General features: G+C 45.2%; 2 protein-coding genes across 11 annotated transcripts in view; one reads left to right on the plus strand and one right to left on the minus strand.

Annotated features, from left to right (window-relative positions):
• The window catches only part of LOC117770959 (tapasin-like), a 1175540-nt gene that overhangs the window by 781194 nt on the left and 370716 nt on the right, over positions 1–23630 (plus strand). The window lies entirely within an intron of this gene.
• The window catches only part of macf1a (microtubule actin crosslinking factor 1a), a 183517-nt gene that overhangs the window by 135027 nt on the left and 24860 nt on the right, over positions 1–23630 (minus strand). The window contains exon 1 of one of the 10 annotated variants that reach the window (XM_034600782.1): positions 388–457. The exons of the other annotated variants lie outside the window; for them this stretch is intronic. Within the exon in view, the coding sequence (XP_034456673.1) occupies positions 388–442 (55 nt within the window). The 5' untranslated portion in view covers positions 443–457. Of the gene's footprint in view, positions 1–387; positions 458–23630 lie in introns of those variants that run through there. 10 annotated transcript variants of the gene reach the window in all.

The following is a 23630-nucleotide window of genomic DNA, read 5'->3' on the forward strand; positions in this document are numbered from 1 at the left end:
TCTTTCCTTTTGTCTGATTAAACTGAGAATCCACTGAAAGCACATTCAAAATATCTGTTATCAGCACAAACTGTCCAACCATCGTCAGAACAAACTAAAGTGACATCTAGTGCTAGTGCGGATCTCTGAAGAGCAGGTAGGACGTCTTTTTGATCCGACCGCTGATTCACCGAGTCGATGAGCAATCCACATGTGCACCACGTCACAACACCGATGTCACACCTCAATCCTTCACACGGTTAACACAAGGTAACTTCCTGGTCCTATTAAGAGTGATACAACAACATGATAACCGCCATAAAGTGAAATAACTCCTCGGAAAGTGTCCCGTTAGTGTTTCCATCAGTACAACAGGCTGAAGAATTACTTGGTGAAAGGGGAACCAACCTCGTTTCTCCTCCAGGTCCTGGAGGAACTGTCTGTAAGCAGCCGTGGAGCTCATCCCTCCCTCCCAGAGAACAGACAGAGAGAGAGAGAGACAGAAGAAGTCGAGGGGAAGTGGTGAGAAAATTCAAGCGGAGAAGGAGGGGAAGGAAACCTCAGGCAAATAAATAAAGGTGAGGTGGTCACGTGAGGTGAGAACAGAAAGGAAGGAGGAAAAACAGAAGGAGGAAGAGGAGGGAGAGGAAGAGTGTAGAGGAGGCTTCGATTAATCTGTGTGGCCCCCGCCAGGATCCAAGCTGTCAAAGAAGAGCCCTCCTTAACAGAGCCGGTAATCCCTCATCTCTCACTCGCTTCTTTTCTTCTCCTGGCAGTGTCGTCGCCACCTCGCCGGGTGTGTGAGTGTGTGTGAGTGTGTGTGTCAGTGTGTGTGCGTCGGTGGTGACTGCAGCTCTGAGTGTGGCAGTGTGTTAGCTCTAAGCCGGATAGAGGAACTGGACTTTGACCACAAGGCGGGTGATGTCACTTCCAGAGCCAGACACATGTGCTTTGCGAGCGCATGTGTGTGTGTGTGTGTGTGTCTGAGGAGGAAACTGAAAAAAGAAGTGGGCGTGTTCTTATCACTCAGTTACTCAGCTGTGGGTTTTTCTTTTTTTTTTTTTTTTTACAAAGCAGAGCGGCATGTTGGCACCGGAGTGTGTGTTTGACTGTCTCACATTTGTCATTCAACCTGCTTCACATCGTCTCGTGTGTGTGTGTGTGTGTGTGTGTGTGTGTGTGTGTGTGTGTGTGTGTGTGTGTGTGTGTGTGTGTGTGTGTGTGTGTGTGTGTGTGTGTGTGTGTGTGTGTGTGTGTGTGTGTCTCAGCTGCCTGTTGGATCAACATACTGCAGCAGATTACAGAGCAGCAGACGAGACGAGGTTCCCTCTCCACTCGTTTTCTCATTTTACTGCACAGTCTTTTTCTCCCTCTATCATTTGTAGTTTGCATACTGTCAATATTTCAGTCAACACGACGCCTCTGCACTCGTCTTTCACTCAAGACACATTTACAACTGGAAGTTAAGTCATCAGGAGGCCGACTCGGCGCAGCAACTCTGTATAATTCAATAAAACGTCTATTTAAAATCATGTTCGCTTCTTGTAATTTCCTGTGATCTGCATTTCATTGATTTATCTCTTCGTTATCTGACAGAGGGCTTTTGGTCATAAGCAGAAAGCAGATCCGTGTGGATTAGTCTAAACGTCTTCTGGACCAAGAACCCCTATAAAAAGTATCACTGTTTATGTTTTGTGTGTCTAGATAATCTACATAGCATCAGAAAAGAAAATTCCCAGAATCATTTCACACAGGCCACAGTGATATTCCTCCATCACGTCATTTGTCAAACCAACAGATTCAAGATCCTGAATTTACTGATTGTTTAGACGACACAGAAGCTGCAAATTCTCACATTTCAGACGCCCATGACCCGGAATAAATCAGTTAATAGATTCATTAATATTTGATGCATGAAAGGGACAACTAACTGGACTCAATCAATCAAATATTACATTTACAGTTTGGCGAGTGTGCGGTGCAGCGCCCCCTGTCTGTGAATATGTTATCAGCTCTGTTCTCTCACTGTTAGTGTGCCTCATGGCATTATTCATTCCAAAGTGTGAATAATTACCTGACACACACACACGCAGACACACACGCAGACACACACACACACACAATTAGGTCTATTTCCATAGCAACCGACAGCTTAAACCCCAAATGCTTGTAATGTCTTCCTTCACTTCAGGACCACTCGTAAGAAATCTAAAAGTAAACAGCGTCTCTGAACGTCTCCATCCACTCACACTGAGATAAGTGTGTGTGGAGAAGGGGTCAACCAGTGGCACGGGGACGGAGCTGCTCAGGTTCACACCAGGTTACAGGAAGCTGATTACAGAGAGGAATAATTCAAGGTTTCACATTTAGTCCGGGATCGACTCAGTTCAACAAGAAACACAAACACACACACAATGAGCCAAGAAGCCAGCACTGTTTTCCCTTTGTGTGCATTTCAATGCTGCCACATGTGCACAGATATGATTCTATTAACTCTACATGTATGGAAAAGCTGGACCACGGTATAAAAACATGTCACACACACACACACACACACAGTTAGAGGGACAGTTCAAAGCCAACACGCTCTGTTCAACAACTCTTTTAAGTTGAGAAATCCTGACAGAAAATGTAGAAAACTGTTCAGCGATCCTGAACGCTCCCCTGGAGCCGTCTCTTTCACATGACCCTGTCAACAGCAGCCAAGCCAAGCCTGGACACACACACACAGACACACACACAGACACACACACACACACACAAGCCCATCATCACACACCAGGCCAGAGGAGGCGGTGGTGGGGCTGGTCACCATGACAACAGGAGAGCCACAACTTCCTGGTGTCTTTTTCCACTGGTTTCTGAGGATTGAATAAAAGGGGCCAGCGCCTAGCAACACACTGTAAACTGGTCCAGAGGTGTTAACGCTTAACCTCCAAACAACAGAACCACAACAAAGTGTCAGTGCACAGGGAAATACTGGACCGAGTGTGAGGAACGCGCACGTGGAGAACAGAAGCTGAACTCAACAGGCGGCTTCAGCCCCATGAGGTCAAACCTCCAGTAGCTGCAGCAAAGGAGAATAAAGAGATTTGATGGGAGCATCAGATTTATTTACCTTTGTTGGAGGAAGTGGACGGAAGCAGCAGCAGCAACATGGAAGAGAAAAACAGAAAATGACATCTGGTTAGACTTAAGATTCAAACAACTGTAAAATGCGATTTGTTAATCTGCCACTTAATGAATCAACTGAAGACTTCAGAGGAAGAGAAACTAACTAATGTCCATGTATACAAACAACAGGGAGCATGATGGGACCACATGTCACATGTCAGACACACACACACACACACACACACACACACACACACACACACACACACACACACACACACACACACACACACACACACACACACACACACACACACACACACACACACACACACACACACACACACACACTTCATCAAGCTGCAGCCGATCTATTGCTCAGTGTTGGACAGAAGGATTTACAGGAGTGGCATTAGAAGAACTGTGACAGAACCTGACATAACCCAAACATATGGTGAGAAAGATGCTTTTCATTTCTGGCAGATTTCTGAGAGCTTCGTTTTTTTATCAGGAGAAAGTGCAGCAGGAGCCCAGCCGTGAGCGTTTTCACATCTTCTGATGTGTTTCATAGCAACACGACTTGTTTCTCCGGGGGAAGTGAAGTCGAAATGTACTGTGAGTGTAAGTCATTTAATGAAAAGAGCCATGTCTGAGAAGTGGCTCAGTGCGAGAGGACAGGAGACAGAGAGGAAGATGAAGTAAAGAGAGGAGAGGATAGATGGAAGGACGGCGTGATGGAGGTGAGGAGGAGAAACGACGAAGGGCCTCGGATACAGAGACGCACACAAAACAAAAAGGAGGAATCGTGGGGAAACCACAGAGGAGCGAAATGTAGGCTCTGCTCTGACTGACTGAACACTGAGAGAAACAGATAGAATATCAGACAGGAGGTGGAGAGAGTAGGATTCTCTACAGAGGAGGCCAGGGGGGGTCTCTCCCTCCCTCTCTCTCTCCCTCTCTCTCTCTCTCTCTCTCTCTCCCTCTCTCTCTCGAACACTGTATATCTCATAAATGAATGCAGGGGGGAGGGAGGACGAGGAGAAACAGATTTCTGCAGATGCATGTAGGTCAGTGTCAGTACAGTAGAAAGAAAACCACTGAACACTGATGAGAAACGACAACAGAGCGAGGAAGGAGAGAAAGAAAAACATAACGTGGCACCGAGATACAGACGAATCAGGATGCGTTAATCCAGGCCTCGGAATCCTGAACTGAATTCAACACCTTTATAAAGAACTAAGTAAAGACATAAAGCCGACAGACACGGGTATAATAAATGTCCAGTGTAAGAAAAATGTCAACAAGGAGCAATAATAACGTGTTGAGGGACAGAAAGTGGTGGAAATGTCCAAAAATGTCCTGGATCACAAAATGTTCTTTGTTGACCCTAGTGGGTTTTTGTGTAACCCTGCTGACAAACAAACAAACAAACAAAGAAGAATGTCTACACTCATTTCTAAACTGACACACACTCTCTGTGTGAGTGTTAATGTGTGTGTGTTCCCCCCCCCCGAGCTGCATCACCTGATTTGTCATATTTCACCGACCACTAGTTGAAAGTGACTGTCAGCCTTTGTTTTACCGAGCGGAGCGTTTCTCACCAGAGCAGCCGCCCCCTGACTCGTGACGATTAGGCTCAGATTCTTTTCTCGTCACCTTCTTTATTCTGGGACAGACAGATTACATTAATGTCACGGGATCGTCGGGGAGTTGCTGCGAAGCCGTGAACCCAGTTAGCAGGGTTCTGACAAAACTGTGAGAAAAGTGTGTCATTAATATTCAATACTCCTGACGCGCGGCACAAAAAACGTCCTCACTTTCCTGCTGCTGCACAACACATCGCTTCCTTGTTATGTCCCAAGTTTTAGATTTCAGATGAGAATTAATGTGCAGATCCTGATTCCTGGTCTGAGGAGAGTTCTTCTCCCGCCTGCGAGCAACATTTCTGCAGCTGCTGAGTTACAGAGCAAACCCAGGACGCAGCGCTCAGTGATCTCTAATGATAAACGCTGGATATGTTTGCATGATTCTTAAATACAACCAAATGTGTCTGGAAGCTATACTGGAAATACACAGGCCTCAACACACACACACACACACAGAGAGACACACACACACACACAGAGAGAGAGGGAGGAACTGAAGCTAAATAACCCCAGACATCCAGGACAGGCCCCAACAAGTCCACCCACAAACCATTATATGAGCTGCAGCGTAAGAGCAGCGGGCTGCAGCCAATGTCACATTTAAAGTATTTCCATAACACATTTCCATTTGACTTCTTCTAATCCTCCTTCATTTGATATTTTAACATTTGAAACACTAGAAGCTGTGGGTCGTTAATTCTTTCTTAAATAAATCCGACTTGTCGTTGTCGAGCCTCGAATATGTCCAGTGCTTCTAAATATAGTGCCGATGAGGGGGAAACTGTTATGAAGGAACATGTTTTTGCTTGGGCCCCCACTAAAACTGCAGTCAATGGTTTCCATCATTTTGATGAAGCTTGTTATCCACACGGAGTCCGGACCATTGTTGAGTCTCTTTAAAGACAATGGAGGCCATGAAGACAGAGGGAGAGACGCAGGGTAAATGCCAGTGATCCGCATCGGCTCGTTTTCCAGCAGCAGCAGTTTGCTAAACGAACAAACTGAGCATGTCGCACAAGCAGAGACACACAATGGTTGAACAAATACAGAAAGAAAGAAGCACCACAGAGACTCAGGTTTCATACACAGAGAGAAATTCAAGGTTAAAAGAGAAACCACCGGAAAAGGCAGCTAAACAGCACAAAGATCATCGGCTCAGCTTGACTTGTAAAACCGACTTTAACTCCCAGTGTTAGAATTCTGATAAATGCTGAATGATGATACGAGGCTCTGTGTGATGAAGCTGTGCAGGCAGGCGGACCAGTCTGAGTGGGAGAGTGGAAGTGGTTTTAAAAATAAAAACCAGTGACACACCAACGCCTACACGATCACACACGCGCACCTTTTCGTCTGGAACATCTTTTGTGTGCGTTTCACAGCTCGTGTCATTAGTGTCTCAAGCTTCTAATTGTGACCTGGAGATGAAAATGATAATGAATCGCTGCTGCTGTGCAATGACCAAAAGTACATGTGGAACTATTTCACCTGCAATATTTGAATATTTCAAGTGAAACCTAATAAATACACGTAATGATTAAAGATGCAGGATCGTCTCATTTCTCTCTCTCCCTTAGTTTCCTGTCATTGATCCACATCTTAACAAATAAAAGGTGTAAAATGCAAAAAAAAATAAAATATTTGAAACGTCTATTAACAGCTAAATAAGATATATTTGTCTGATGTGATGTAAGAAACCCACAAAGCAACACACCCACGTCATTTAAAAACCTGCTGCTGTACACACACACACACACACACACACACACACACACACACACACACACACACACACACACACACACACACACACACACACACACACACACACACACACACACACACACACACACACACACACTAATTCGAGGAGCACCATCCTCAGAGAACGTCTCTGTCAGCATTCTGCCCGTGATGAGGATGAACGCACACAGCGAACTGAACGAGAAGTGAACACGACATTCGCTCTTATCTGACGCACAAGGCAGCGACTGCACTTCCCATTTGAACCCCCCCCCTCCAGGCACGAGGGAGATACTGATCTTTACCCTGGTGTGTAGGAAACAACTCAAAGTTGACTTATATCACACGTTTACTATTTTGTACACGGAGATATTGCTATTGTACTATTATATACTAACAGTTCTACTGGATCGTTGTGAGATCTCGGGCGTCGTGATGAGAAGAAGCTGTTTGACTCTGATCCAGAGATGCAATCAGAACATAATGTGCATTAGTGGGTGAGAGAGTCAGGGGAGAGATACGTGTTTAATGGAGTCAATAAATCCAGAGCGTTATTAAATATTCACACGTTCATATGTATGAGGCTTCAAAGCAAACATGGTCAGCACAAAATGAGCATCGAGGGGAATCACTTTGAATGTGAGCCCCCCCCGAAAGAATCCATATGTTTTTATGACGCTCGTCTGAAAAACCAAGATACAAAGAAATACTAAAGAAATAAGCAGGTTAACAAGAAGTAACCACCAAAGCCAATGATGTCAAAACTAAAAAGTACATTTCCAAACGTTCTCCAGGGTTCAGGGTCGTTTTGAGGAATCGGTTCCATCGGAGGAACCGGGTTCCACATTGAGGTTCACCTGCACACTCCCTCCTCAGGGGGCAGTACTTCTTTTTTGCAGTGTTGTTTTACACCAAGCTTCCTCAAAATCCCAACAAACAAGTTATTCTTGCAGTCGCAGGGCAGCCCAGGATAAAGTCATTTTCTGTACCAGCGACATGAAAGAGATCACCCCCCCCCCCCCCCCCCCCCCCCCCCCCCCCCCTTTCATACATCAGTATCAAAGTGATTCGCTATTTATTCAAATGACCTTTTCACAGAACCAAAATATTTTAGCCACAATCTCACTGTATCATTGTTTTATTGAGAAAATATCAAAGCTTTAAAAGAAGACATCTGGGTTTATCTCAGTCATCGTCTGTGGTCGTCTCTCTTTCATGTCGATGATAGACTCATGAATGTGGTCTGTTGATTTCTGCAGCCAACGCAGATGAATTATAAGTACTCTACATTTACTATTTATTTTACTTTGACGTTTTTATAGAGATACATAGAAGTAGTTGTAATCAACCCTGGACTGTTTGAAAGCAGGAGAGTAAAAGGACCCGGTGCAGAACAGAGAGTCTGCACAGACACGGTCGAGGTCATTCATCAGCTGTGATCGAAAGAAGCAGCGAGGAACCCGAGGATCGACTTCAGCAGAAACAGGAAGGATCTGCTGAAAGGATCGAGACTCGGGGACAGAGCCAAGGGGTTTTGTTTTCTGTTTGTTTTGGGACAAGTGTAGAAGGGTGAGACATGAAGACAGACACACACACACACACACACACACACACACACACACACACACACACACACACACACACACACACACACACACACACACACACACACACACACACACACACACACACACACACACACACACACACACACACACACACACACAGCTACTGGTCGGCCGAACGCTCCTCATTTCATTACAGAGTATAATTAATAACCAAGACATTAAAAGGCCAAACTAAGCAGCTGGAGGACGAGGAGCGGCGACGGGACACGAGGATCAGAGAGACACCGAGTGGACGGACCGGAGCCAGCGCCGGGACAGAGGGAGGAGACGGAACCTGTGGTATTCATCTCCCATCATGCAGCAGAGTACAGTTACAGAATGGTGCGAACATCCCGTCGCTCTCAGCTGTTGGAGGAGACAGTGGAAGTCCCCCGTCCCCCGTCCCCCGTCTCTGATCGGGACACTTTGAGAAGCAGCTATTTCCAGACTGTCGGAGCAACAAGGCTCCGGGTTGTTCGCCCATTCCGAGTTTACAGCAAATGCAATTTGTAAACCTTGCTTTTCACTCGTGCCTCTGACACGTTGGCTTCTATTAGAGCACGACTGTGAATTGGTGAACGCGTAATGAAGTTAAAGTTACACGTGTCCTGAGATTGTTTTTTTAGAGGCAACGTGAATTGAATTATCAGCTTCATTAGTCTCTCTGTTTGTTTGTCTTCTCAGAAATACGTTTCTTCATTTCATCTTTCTTTGGCTCTAAAGGTTTTTTAATTTTGTAAACAACTAGTAATTTAATTTAATGAATCTAATTTAAGTTTATCTGGCAGCTACTGTAAAATTCAATTATCAGATAAACCGATCAAAATCTAAAATATATAAATGTTCTCTTGTTTCAGCTTCTCAAATGTAGATTGTTGCTGCATTTCTGTTTGTGACAGGCATTTACAATATTTTGAATATCGTAAACAACAATTAATCTATATTTTATCTATATTTTCTTAACTTAATGCAATGAAATGAAAACATTAACCATCAACTCAATCAATAATGAGAATAATCTATCAATCTAATGTATTAAAGCATTATTTATGATCTATCTAAGAGATACCAGTTCTCGCTGATAACTTAACTCCACCCGGGCAGAAGACGTCTCATTTCACTCCTCCCTCATTATAAATAACAGGACAGGAAGAGTTGTCTTTACAGGAGGTGTCGGGACAGGACTACACCCTGCAGTGTGGCGGCCGCCAGTCATAACGCACAACATGTAAATACCGATGTGACTGCACCCATGTATGCAGCAGCAGCCCCCCCCCCACCCACCCGACACACCCGGTTACCACAAGCAGCTGTGGAATACAAGGGAGGGGGGGGGGGGTCATGAAGGCCAGGGAGTGTCTTCATGCTTCAGGGTTAGAATCCCACCAATGTGGAATTTTAGCTGGTGGAGTTGATGCCGATATTAGGGAGTAAAAAATGTCAGATATTCATATCTGCTGATTTTAAATCTTTAAAAATTGGCAATGATTCAGTCTGAAGTCGTTCTCAAACCCTTGATACAGGAAATGTAACGGAGGCTTGATATTTCACAGTTTAACCTCAAACTTTATTATAAATACATAGAACTAGAATTAAAACGTATTCATGTTTTTTATGTAAACATTCGCATTGTTCTATAAAATAAAAGTTTTCTTATCCGCAAACATTATAGATTATTTATCATACTTATCTATATCAGTGACTTTACTGCTACTGCTCTTTGAACCTTCATTACCTCAACTTGTGTTTACTTAGATTCTACTGAAGAACTATATTCTATATTTCTATTGCTTATAATTATATTTTATTATCTAGTTGCTCGTTTTTTTGATGAGAGGATGACACTTTCATGTTTCATCAAGTCTTGAGCAAAGGCTGATACCAACACGTATGAATCTCCTTCTTTTAACATTAAATACCAAAAATGTTTTGTAATAAAACTCATGTTTCACTGGTGAGTTCATTATGTGACAGGAACATTCGCTCTCTGCTGCTGAATTACGTTTCTGACTCATCACTTCCTGTAGCTGGAGACACCAGTGATGAGCTCCAGTGTGATCAGGGTGAATCATCTCAGCTGAAGTGGGTGGAGGGATCGCTCTCCTCATTTCACTCATTTCTCATACTGGTCGGACGATGGAGAGCAGACGAGCGGTGAAAGAGGAGAAAAGAAGGACAGGGCCGAGTCCATAGGAGCAGGGCGTGTCCCGGCAGACTGGGTGTGCCAAGAGAGACAACTGGGCGACTGCAACAACTGGGAAACATATGGCATCCATATCACATTCCCCCCCCCCCACGCCCTCTTCATCAATCACGGTCGTAACATCCATCGTCACGTCCCTCTATACGTCCCTCTATCGGCTCAATGCCACCAGGGACGTTTTCAGGATGGGCAGGGCATCCGTCAGTTGTTCTGGTGGCTGGTGTCCAGGAAGAATTTAACACTCAACACACACACAGACACACACACAGACACACACCTGTTTTAATCTCTAAGCTCCTCTGACTGCTGACTTTTCCAAATATGCAGACATGTCTTCATCACAAGGAAGCTTTCCATCCACACACCACCCGGCTGTGAACCTATCGGTCCATCCTCTTTGTGTCATTTGAATATTCAAGAGAGTATAACTCACTCTGACATGAACATGAGTTTTACATACGAAGAAAGCAGGAGGAGCCTCCTGAGGTGCATGATGGGATGTGGAGGCTCCTGCTTGACTCGCACCAGGGACTAAAACCTAAGATCCCACTGTAAGTTTATGACAAAGCCTTTAAATGCACTTCACTCTATGAAGCTGCAGCCATTTTCATTTAGATAATTGCCGATTCCGTGCATTTGCCTTCATGTCTTCACTGAACAGCACACGGAGGAAGAATAAATCGGCACTTTCAGGCTTTTGGAAGCACAGGCCAGGCTGCGTACAGGAAATTGAGCTCACGTACGCAGCGTCTCGGGATCCATTCCGTCGCCTGGGTTTCAATATGAAGTCTGCGAAAAGGAATTCGAGTCTGACACACGACAGCATTCCACCGTGTAAGTTAACCTCCAACGGGGAAACCGCCGATTGTTCCAGGACCACGGGAAGCAGAGTCATGTCACTGTGACAACCGGCATGATGATGCAATTACGTCCAAACCGCTGCGTCAGCGAGGCAGACACATCACGAGGGATGGTTTTCAGCCTCAGACAAAACAAAGACGACTTCTGGAGGAGAACGGTACGGCTGCAGAGCGGAGCGCACAAAAATAGGCCTTTGTTCAACAGCCCTCTCGCTCACTGGGCTCTTCCTGCTTCTCCACCTCCCTCCTGCTTCTCCACCTCCCTCCGGGTGGATCTCTCCTCCTTCTTGTCCACATTTCTCCACCTTAATCCGTTGTTTCCATCACTCTTCACTTTTCCCCCTGGATCAGAGTTTATATACATTACAGGTTAAACAGATTAGGTAAAACACTTGGAGCCGCACGCCTCTACAAAACGTTCTCCTTCTGTCAGCAGCCCTCGTTTCAAACCGCCTCTCTGCATTCCTGTTAAATTCCAACACACTAAGGTTTTGTCTTGATTATAAAATCTAAGGAGGCACAAGCACTTAAAGAAAGGGAGGATGCTATAAACAGAGAAAGGAGAGAGGAGGGGAATCTGGTGAATTTTCTGTGTCAGGACGTATCAGCGCTGAGTTCGTACTATGTAAAGGGCAAAACTATTAGTTTGGGGTCACTGGACAAAAGTGATTGAATTCCCAGAGTTCCCCTGTACACCGACACAGAGTGAACAGAAAGACTCAAGGTCCCTGAGAACCCGGGGACTGTAACCAAACCAAAATCTACCCAATCAATAATATCTGAGCTTTTTAAGATTGAAACCTTTGTTTACACATTCTGAGATCTACAAATGACCTGAATGAACAGAAGCTGCTCGATCACCTCAGCATTGACCCCCGGCATCAGGTCCCAAAAGAACAGAAACCCTTCAGGTCCACAGGCTGTGCTGCAGCAAGTGAGGAGATCTATTAGCATGCGTCAACACGGGGCTGCCTCAATGTTCTTTTCCCAGGTTCGGAGCTTTATGCAACACTAATGAAACTGTTCTTACTTCAGACTCAGAGTCATTCAGGCCTCGAGTGGGACTCCAGAGTTTCCCACAGGGTGGGAAGTTATTTAGTGGTCGACCCTGAGGGTGTATTCAGGATTCAATAGTACGAGCTGTAGGGGAAACAGACGGGACTCACGTGTTTACTCAGGAACGCACGTAAACGCTCTCTGGTGCCAGAACGTTAGGTTTTTCACTTTTAATCCTTTTTCCACACAGATTTTTGAAAGAAAGAAATAATCCATAAGAAATAGGTGAAGGCACATCTACTGTATTTTCTCATTACTTCAGACAAAGAGACATAATCATCCACAAAAATTATTCAATGACCAGATTTCCTCAGGTGAAGCTCATCTTGTCAGTTTGGTGCCGTCATACATCGAATCCCTTTTTTAAGATAAAAATGGATGTAAGGTCCATTTGATGCAGGAAATAATTATTGTGGATTTATTATTAATAAGAATTTGTGATGTAATTATAGTGTGTAAAAGTTTTCTGGAGCAAAAAACGGTTCTATCCTGCTATTATTACCCAATACTCAAAACTTATATCATCAGTATCACAAACATTTGATCTTGACTTTCTGCTGCTTGAAACTAGTTGGATTTTGAAGTTATGGGCGTATTTAAAGAAAACAAGGAGTAAGTATTTGTTTGCAATTTCCTGTTTTCTCCTGAGGGGGAAACGAGACAGGAAAAGAAAAACAGGGCAGAGGGAGAGAGAGGGAAAGAGAGAGAGAGAGAGAGAGCTGCCCAACCTCCACTAGGGGGCTGAGTTCACAGGAGATGGATAGAAAGAAAATGAAAGAGGGAGGGAGGGAGGAGAAAGAGAGAGGTACAGTAAAGAGGGGCATACCAAATAGGGAAGGTAGACGTGGAAGAGGAAGGTGGAGAGAGAGAGAGAGAGAGAGAGAGAGAGAGAGAGAGAGAGAGAGAGAGAGAGAGTTTTACAGGATTAAAGAGAGAGATAAAACCAAAGTGAGAAGAAGATATGTGAGAGCAGCCTTGTCTCCTCCGCGTCAGACATAAAGATTTCATTCATTCGCCTCGGACAAACACCGCCACTCTGTGCCCTCCTCCTCTCCCCTCCTCCTCCTCTCCCCTCTGTTCCTTTCTCTTGGCCTTTGTTGCTCTCACCTCCCCTCCTCCCTCTCGCTCTCCCTCTCTTTTTCACCCTGCTTCTCCGTCCCCATTGATGTGAACAAAGTGAAAGGGGAAAATCGCACGGTGCAGGGCTGTGATCTAACTCTGCCCAAAACCCCAATCCCTTACACGGTGCTCGGAGGGAGGCGGCAGAGCCAGATCCACACTGGAGCCAGAGTTCGGACCAGTTTCACCCCTGAGAGAGCTGAGCCGGGGGGGGGCGGGCACTGCAGCACCGCCGGTAGAGCCGAACCCCTGGAGACCACAGGAGGGTGTGATTGGCAGAACGAGGTCCCTGGAGGAACCAGGGGTGATTCCTCACGGCTCTGGTCCTGACGTCATCACGCTGACCAGCCTCTTGGTTCAGAATGAGGCTGTGACAGCAGAGCCTGAATGCTCACTCATCCCCGAGCTCCTGGAGGAGTCAAGTGGAGCGAGAACACTTCAGTGTCAGCAGGAGAAGGAAAAAAAAAAAGACGTACAGATGCAGCAAACTGCAGCAACGACGCTCAGCATGTAGAATATGATCTACTCTTGTCGATGTTTACAGCCAGTTCGGATCAGACCACGGAGAGAAAGCGGTGAACCCTCGCTCTGAGGTTCAAAAACAAAACACTGAGACTGAACTGACGTGTGCCTGAGTTACAGCACCATGATTATATGCACGTAGGTGGGTGTGGCAGCGGGACTGCAGGGGCCGAGCCAGGAGAACATCCTTCAACCCTCTGATTCGTCAGAACAGCATTTTAGGCCTCAACGCTGAATCTGTAGCTGCTGCTCTGACCTCCCAGCAGGGTGCCAAAGAAAAGAGGGATCCATAGAACAGATATAGATAGTGGTTGTGGTATGGAGAGGGTCTGTGGGGGTCGTACGGTAGAAACTAGAAAGTGGTTCATTCGTGAAGTCACCTCGTCTGCCGAGCTTGTTCGAGGCTGTAAACACTCAACAATGAATTATTCAGGTCGATAATCACTTCCGACAACATGAGGGCAGGAATGTGAACGAAACAAGCCGTTACAATTTATTGCCGTTATTAAAACAATGGAAGATAGTTTGTGAAATAATAACATGGTCAAATTATATAATAAAACTGCTCTTCTAATGATGTTCTGCAAATCAGCATCTATTTGGGGTCTTTTATTAATCATGACAAGGAATTGGATTCTATATTTACCCTGTAATTACATAAAGTGAAGTTATTAACGACATGTTTGCTGCTCTCGGGCCTCGTCGAGCAGCAGAACCTCCTCCGTGGTGAAGCAGACGGAGGGATGAACAAAGAGCTTTTTCTCTTTCTGCATCAGAAGCATTATTTTTACACCGAGCTGGAGATATTCTCATTAAATCATTAATTTAAACATGTGGTCAGATTCCAATCATTCAAGGCAACGGTCAAATTAAATGCATCAGACGTTTAAAGGCTCGGGGGGGATTTATTGCACAAACTATTTAACAACATCTTCTACGAAAAAAAACAAAAGTGACAACGGGAACGTGGAAACCCACAGGTTGAGATGTGGGATGTGTAAATGTAGAATATTTGATTCTGCACGGAAGCAGCCGAAAGGAGGCGGTGATGAATAACTGGGAAAAGAGAGGAAGACATCCAGAGAGGAAGAGACGAGTGTGGCAGTGACAGCTCATTTGAAAACGCTCTGCTGGTTTTCATGAAACTACACAGATCAGCCGGAAAGCTGCTGGGACGTCCCCTGATCGTCACGTCACTTCATGCACGCACAACCAACCACACACTCAAATGACCACATTGCACATTCACACCTTGACGCACACCAGGAAGCGTTGATCTGGAGGTGAGAAGCTTCAGGACCTTTCCGGTTTACTACACAACGAGCAAAACTATACATTTCCTGTAAACCCAATAAAACTAAAACCCTAAGAAATCAGGATAAGCCTGATTGATGCTCTCTTGTTCAAGCCTTTATTTTATGAGCATTTAGGACATTTATCAGACCCTGTTATGAACGTAGGAAGCTGAGGAGTTGTACGAACCATCTCTGCTGTGTAATGTCAGGTTTGTGGGACATGTAAAGGTTTGTGGGACAGAGAGACGTGCAGTAGGTGTGGAAGCAGCACAGTTTACACGTCAGGTGATCCGATTATCAGGCTGCAAAGCAAGCTGCTCATATTTGACAAGACAGGAGACGAGGGAGCAGCTGAAAATAGAAACGTGCTCTGTGAAACCTCCACACAGGACCTCCCACAGACAGACGGCTGATCAGACAGACAGGTAAACGGAGAAGGACGCAGGCAGACAGGCCAAGACACACGCTCTGCCTCCACATCAGGACTCAGGTATGTCCTCTACAAAGACAGACATGCCTCCTCTGCTGGAGAAGCAAGAAAACGTGCCACAACCGGACCCGTGCTATGTGGTACCAACCCACTAAACTTCTATACTTGTGAAATTAAAGTTTTTACATATCGGCAAATATAAAAACCAAGATAGATATGACTGTAAAACGCTCATAAAGGCAGATTTCTACAGACCAAACACAGAAACGTTGCACTGTGCTGCTGTTTTGAGGTCTGTAGTGTTTGTTAATGTTTAAGGGTTACCATGACAACCCAGCATTTCATTTATTTGTTTTCATTTCCTGTTTCCTGACGGTGGTTAAAAGGTTTTTGTTTCTCTGTCGGTCAACAGCCTGGCAAAGAACTGGGGGGGGGGGAGACCCTGACATCAATTACAAGTCATAATCCGACTTTACAGCTGAAAGTGAAACTAGTGGCACTGCAAATGTCAGACGATTCCTTTAACTCTCGGTCTATTGATGCCACTGCAACATGGAGACACGGCTGAATAAACCTCACTACAGGCCTGGACATGTAACAAGCCACAGACTGACCTGATTTCAGAGAACTACACGATGTGCAGACATCCAGAAAAAACTAAAAAAAAGGGACGGTCTGTGCTTCCCCCTGCAATAATTCAATATTCATAACTTTATTTTAAAAAAGACACAGAGGGCAGAGGCTGAGTGCCATCTGGCTTCTGACGGGGAAACAGCTTCACAGTCAACATCCTGACGCTCGTTTAAAAAACAAGCCAAAACAGGAAAACATGAAAATCTGATTTGGAGACAAATTAAAATCAGCAGATTCATTATAATTTTTGATTTGCTAAGCATGAACATTATTAAGAGGACAACTGAGGACAAATCCTAAAATATGATCTCCAGCAGTTCAGAGGTTGCACAACCTTTCTTTTTAAAATTCTACATTTTGTAATACCTGATCTATATTTCCACCATTTGTTGAGAAGACAACATTCACCTCCTCATTCTGGTCTCGGCCTCGTGAGTCTGGTCTGATCCTGATCGGTCCTGGAAGACGAGACGTCTCCTTTGTCTCTCGTGAACAACATGAAACATTAATCACTCACACAACGACAAGGCCAAACGCAGGTCCACCTGAGAGCATCTCAGCTTTTTAACATCCCGCCAATTCAACTCAGAGACACTAACTCGTCCTGTCGTCGGTTTTATAAAACTGTATTTAAAGATCTGCTATTTACTTTAGAGCTAGAAAGTCTAGAAAGCAAAGGTCCGGCAGCAGAGAAAATGAACTTATAGTTTTGGTGCAAGGACGAGGTCAGTGCAGAAACTCTGCATCTGCCAACTTTCCTGGATATGATGACTTTGTCAGCTTGTAAATCGAAGTGACACCAACGTAATTCTTAAATTATACACAACTACTGCAAGAAAATATGCATTTAATACTCTTTAAGGAAAGAAGAATCATGATCCAACAACATCCACTGCCAAACAAGATCGGAGAGATTTTAAATAAACAGATACAACACAAAATGTGGCTCATGGCTCATTTCATTTAGTATCTTTAAAGGTTTGAGTCAGTTTAAGTTCAAAGTGCTGTGTTCAGGTGTGTGTCTTAAAATACCAACTCTCTCCTCTCTTGATACGTTCGAGTGCTCAGACTGAAAAAACGCAGCGTCAGCAGTTGTTCAGAATGAGTTTGCTGATGACCGACAGACGTCCTCACTCAGACGCAGCTTCCAGAAGGCAAAGCTACCGCATCATTACAGCAGCTCCAGGAAAAGTGGGTCAAAGGGATGTAACGTCAAATGGACAGGAAGCTCCATAGGACTTGGGGAACGTGGGGAACGTGGGTGCAGTTCATATACACGATTAATGGACGGATGTTAAATACTTTTGTCCCTTCAATCAACGACTCGGACAGGAAATGGAGTCGCTGTGCTGTAAACACCTGATCACTGCTCTCTCCTTTAACACGGCGGAGATGTTCCTCTTCACATGTGAAAGACCAACTGTGGAGAAAGTCCAGACACTTTTGTTCTGACGTTTTCTGGATTTAAAGTCTGAAAACGACCTGAGTGAAAGAATCTTCAGTGAGATTTCTGTCTGACTTTGACGACTATTGATGGAATACTCTAAGAAACGCACACGGGCACAATGCGGGCTCTAGTCAGCAGACAGAAAGAGCCGAGGACTGTTCAATAACCTGCAGGAGTGAAGAAACGCTCGGCCCTAATGAGAAACGAGGCTCCCAGGAGACCTGCTGTGCCGCAGCAGCTGAGAAAGGCTGCAGCGTGGGCATGCACATCTCATTTCCTCCACTTCTTAACCCTCACATTCGGTAAGAAGATGAGGATCTGACGGGTTCAGAAGACGTGACAGGATTCAGGTCGATACGAGTTAGATGTAGTCCACATCGTGGAGAAGGTCCCGACGAGCACCGAGTGCGTGTGGGAGACTTTAAGCTGCCTCTGCGAGAACAGGAGAAGAAAACAGTCCCAACTTCCTCCCTCCATCGAGTGTGCTATGTCAGGAATGTTCTCCAACCTCACTCTTACCCTGCTCTGCTGCGTCACTGCAGGCTGACACACACTGACACACACACACACACACACACACACTGACACACACACACACACACTGACTTCATACCAATGTGCTATGCGAGTGTGTATAGTGTAATTCCACTAAAATAAACAAGAGCTCATGATACTTTCCTCAGAGAAAGTTACTAATCAAGCTCTAAAGCACACACAGTTAACTGGTGAGAACAGTTTTCTCCCCTCGGTGTAAAGAACGAGTGTCACGACACCGACGTCTTCAACATTTGTTCCTAAATGTGATCAAAGGAGCAGACGACGCAAAGTTTGATTTCATTATCTCTGTTAATCACGATAAAGACGATTACAGTGCGTTTACTTTCATTAGTGGAGCACTCCTTCACTTAACAGTTTTATTTTTGCTCCACATTATTAATCACCCCGGGCGACTTCACCCCCAACAACACAACTCTTTTCTCCTCCTCACAGTGTTATGCAGTTTTCTCTGCCAGGCAGCAGCCGGTCATGACTCGCTCAACGTTCCTCATTAAATGTCAAACAAAATCAATAAGAACTTCTGCCAACAATGTGATCGGGATAAATGTATTCACTGAGATGCCAGGAGGATGGTTCATTGGTAATCGAGGCTGGAGAGCGAAGCCACCAAACAACAGATGAGAAGTGTGTGTGTGCTCTGCAGCATTTTAAACATCAATAACTGATGATACATTCACTGGTACCTTGGTGCCATTACAATACAAATATACACTGTGGTGTTCTTTTCCAGTTGTGATTGAAAGTAGATGATAGATTAAAAAAGTTGTAGGACATTAATTCTCTGTATGGATTTGTTTTCAAAGCCAGGTCACATAACAATTTTTACTATTATGCAAAACTGTACCTTAGTTTTTATCCATCGGTAAATGACAGTTTATGCACAAACGACCTATCATATCCACGTCTGCTCTCAACCCCCCCCCCCCCCCCCCCCCCAGGCCTCTCTCCTTCCTCTCCTCTGTCCCCTCCCCCTCCTCTGAACCCCTTCACACCTCTAAGAGCTGGTAGCCATCATCCATCCATCTATACATCCATCCATCTATACATCCATCCATCTATACATCCATCCATCCATCCGTCCGTCCATCCCCCTCCAGGAATGTTATTGTCTGATTAAACGCTGAGATTAAAAATAAAAGAGGAGAGGAGGCTGAGTGAGGGAACGTCAGACGAGGACGGGAGGGGGGGGGGGGATGAGGATTAGCAAAAGAGGGGTGACAGACGGGAAATCCAGGAGACCTGCTAACGTGGAGGAGGGCAGAGGAGCCGCACCCTCCCCCTTCTCCACTCCTCTTTTATTATCCCTCCTTCTCTGGATGGTGCTGTGTTTTAAAATGTCCAATTCATGTCCTGAATTTGTATTCGAGGTTTGTCTTCTCGTCTTCATTCTATCAGGGAGACGAATAACTTGTGAGTTATAAATATACATGTTCATCTTCGAGCCATGAGCTGATGCAGCCAAGAAACACGGCAAGACTGCCACAGAACTGGAAATACAGAATGCAAGAGAATGACCGGGGGGGGGGGGATAATCTGCAATAAGCCAACTCAGCGATGTCTTCAGCGAATCTTTACTGGGGTTAATTATGAGCTGGAAATCAAATGCTCACCATCAAACAGAACGGGGGGGGTCTCCAGCCCGACAGGTCACAGACCCTCCGACAGATGGAGCTGAGGACGTCCCAGCTCTCACACACACACACACACACACACACTGACACACTTAACACCACAACATTATGTGTGCATTTACACACTTAATCGCACACACACACAGGCAAAATGTATATACCGCTCCACTTAAGCAGTCACACACGGTATATATGAGATCACGTGGCTGCATGGAGAACAGGCTGCACAAGGTCACACTGAGAGGTAACAATCCAGTGTGTGTGTGTGTGTGTGTGTGTGTGTGTGTGTGTGTGTGTGTGTGTGTGTGTGTGTGTGTGTGTGTGTGTGTGTGTGTGTGTGTGTACACAAGTCAATACCAATGACTGTAAATAAAGATGAATGACGTGTCTCGTCTTCTTCACACGGTACAAATACCAAAACCAGTATATGCCAGATGCTGGTGACGTTATGTGGAGCCAGAGAACGTTTGGATGAAATAACTTATTAAAACCAAATTTATCAGAAACAATTGAACGTTTTTCAACACAGCTTCCAGGGTGGCTGCTCTGAGGTATGAATCCTTCTGAGGAGCAAACAGATCATAAACCGACCTAAAGCACAGAGGAGACATTGTACAGTATGTTGTCGTAGACTATGTTATGTTCTTCTGGGAAAAAAATGTGATAGTGGTTCTGTATAAAGATTTGCTTTGGAGGGAAAAGACCAGAACAGATCAGCTGATAAAAAAATGTAAAAATGGGATATCCTCTAAAAAGACAAACAAGCTAAGTAAAACCTCTGGTGGCTGTGATATATATCTATATATATATAGTGATGTACCAGAAGAATTCGCCTTTAGCTTGATTAACCTGAAATGATTCTTGCCTCAACTCATCTCTTTATTGGAGCCTATTGATCGGACACTGTCAGGCAGCTCAGCGCTCACTTCACACTGTAAGATCGACTCCACACACACACACACACACACACACACACACACACACACACACACACACACACACACACACACACACACACACACACACACACACACACACACACACACACACACACACACACACACACACACACACACACACACACAGAGCCTGGATATGAATAGGAAACAGGAGCGAGTCCGTAATGAGGTCAGTGGGATCATCATGTTCCTGTGATCAGTGATTATAAAAGTTATTTTTATATAAAAAAAATGTTTTATCTCTTGATGAACGTTCAAGTGTTTGAGCTGCAACAAAGAAAAAAAAATCCATCACTTTCTCATGAACAAGGCTGTTTGTGATTGATTGTCCATCAACAGTGACGGGGCGTCTCCTGAAAGGCAGCTGATCAGCTCGATCCTACGGAGACACTGCGCTCACTTTAGTGCTCATGGATTGAGGCAGAAAATGAAAACGCACACGCATACATAACCAAAACACACACACACACACACACACACACACACACACACACACACACACACACACACACACACACACACACACACACACACACACACACACACACACACACACACACACACACACACACACACACACACACACACACGCACGCCTGCAGGATGTTAATTTTAGAGTTTCTCAATTAGAAGCAAAGCCTGTTAAGAGAAGTAGCTGGAGCTGCAGGAGATTAACAACTGCCACTGACCTAGTAAAGATAGTGAGAGGGAAGAAAAGAGGATATGGATGAAAATGAGAGAAATGAGAATTCAGTATGAAAAAACAACACGTTTGAGATCAAGGAAAACAAAAACGGCATAAGATGAAAATCAGGGGTTAGATGAAAACAAAAACCACGTCCTGTTCTGGATCTTGGGAACAGTTGAGCAAGAATGGGCAGAGGGAATGAGAAAAGAAAACAAGAAAGGCCTAGAAGAGAAGTGTGTCATCATGGGAATGGTATGATGAGAGTTTCATCAAGGACAGATACAAAAAGAAGAGGAGGAATCGTAAGTCTTAGGCCACACAGACCGATAGTGAGTCTGAAGAGGTGAAAATATGAACAAAAGCCGAACACTGGCAGTAAAAGCACTGAAATGATTTTGAATCTGAACCTAACAACCCCTGTAATGAGGCCAGTTTCCCTTTAGGAGCCATGATTGAAGAGACCTTATCAGATACAAGGTTCTGGCCCTTTGTCCTGATGTTCTCTGGAGAGGTGGGAGGAGGCAGAGGAGGAGGACATTACTGCTGCTCACACAAAAAAGGCAAGAAGCTTACAGGGGGATTGTTGGGATTTTAAACGGCTCCGCACGAAGAAGAAAGACACTTAAAATACTGAAGCCTGATTACAGGAATTGTGCGAGAGAGCAGCTGAGTGTTTTACTGGCGGCAGGTGCAGCTCTGATTACCCTGATGACGGGAACATCACAGCGAGGAGCGAGATTCAAGTCACGTAATGCGGCTCAACTTCCTCCTTATTGTCTTAACCAGACTGTTGGATAACCACGTTATATCTCTCTAAAAGACAATCAGCTTTACATTCATCCAGGAATCCAATCAAAGGCCGCGCTTCCCACTACTTCGGGATGTCAGTGCCACGGCGAATTACATAAGTACCACAGCGTACCCCCCCCCCCCCTCCCTCCCCGTAACACCAGCATCAGTGGTGCAGCCCCGACGCCAGAGAGCGGTGAGGGGATGGACCGGTCCACTGTGACAGGGGTGTCCTGGTTCTTTGGCACGGCGTTGGTGTAGTAAAGTGGATGAATGGGATTAGGGCTCGGCCCCTGCTGGGGGGGGGCAGTCTGTGTGACATCCCGCTAGGATGGACCAGATTACCCTCAGCCCGATCTGAATGGCAAATCCTCATACCACCTTGTAGGCACGAGCGTGTGCACGGACGGGAGAGTGGACTGTGAGCAACACAATAAAGACCATGCACTCAGGGTCAGAGGGATCCAACTAATTATCTTCATTGATGCGGTTCTGGGTCTAAACGTGACGGCCGAGGGTGTTTCTGTGTTTGCGTGTCCCCCCCCCCCCCCCACCCCCACGTGTCTGCGTTGGACTTCTCCAGGTCCGTCTTCCTCTCACACGTCTCTTAACAGCTCGTAGGTGTGAATGTGAGCGTGAATCTTTTGTCTCTATACGTTCGCCCTGTGATTCGCTGGCGACTGAACAGCGACTCACTCTGCTCCTCGCCCCAATGTCAGCTGACACTGGCTGCACCCCCCCCCCCCCCAGGGACCCTCCAAGAGAAAACGGGATCAATGATGGATTACTTCATTGATTTATGAAAAGTCTATGTCAAACAACAGTGAAAAATTACCATTAAGAATGTATCACATGGTATAAATGGTCATATCGTTATAAAACAGCATCATTATAATATAAAAACTTCAGCAGTAATAATTGTCTCAGTATAAATGTAATGATGCTGATGACAGGGGGAGTAAACATGCTACTGATTGTGTGTTACTGATTTGAATACACACACACCACCATCTTTACAGTGTGTGTGTGTGTGTGTGTGTGTGTGTGTGTGTGTGTGGACCTGCTGAGTAGCCCAGCCCCAGTGTGTGTGACCCAGTGTCCCACAGTGAGTGTGCAGTCAGCTGAGAGTCACAGGCTGAAGGAATTGGAGCAGATTAAAAGTCACCGTGCTTCTCCTGAAGTCATAAGCCACGGTCGACACTCAGCGCCACTCAGCAACTTCTTTCATCTCACTGGACTTCAGAGCAGAACACACGTCCAATCGGACGAGACCGACAGTTCACACAGGTATTAAGAGGCCGGGGGGGGTGGGGGGGAGGGTTGTGTGTAAATATAGTAATGAATTTCCTCTTCA

Source organism: Hippoglossus hippoglossus, chromosome 11 (assembly GCF_009819705.1).
Source record: "Hippoglossus hippoglossus isolate fHipHip1 chromosome 11, fHipHip1.pri, whole genome shotgun sequence".
Classification (NCBI taxonomy): domain Eukaryota; kingdom Metazoa; phylum Chordata; class Actinopteri; order Pleuronectiformes; family Pleuronectidae; genus Hippoglossus; species Hippoglossus hippoglossus.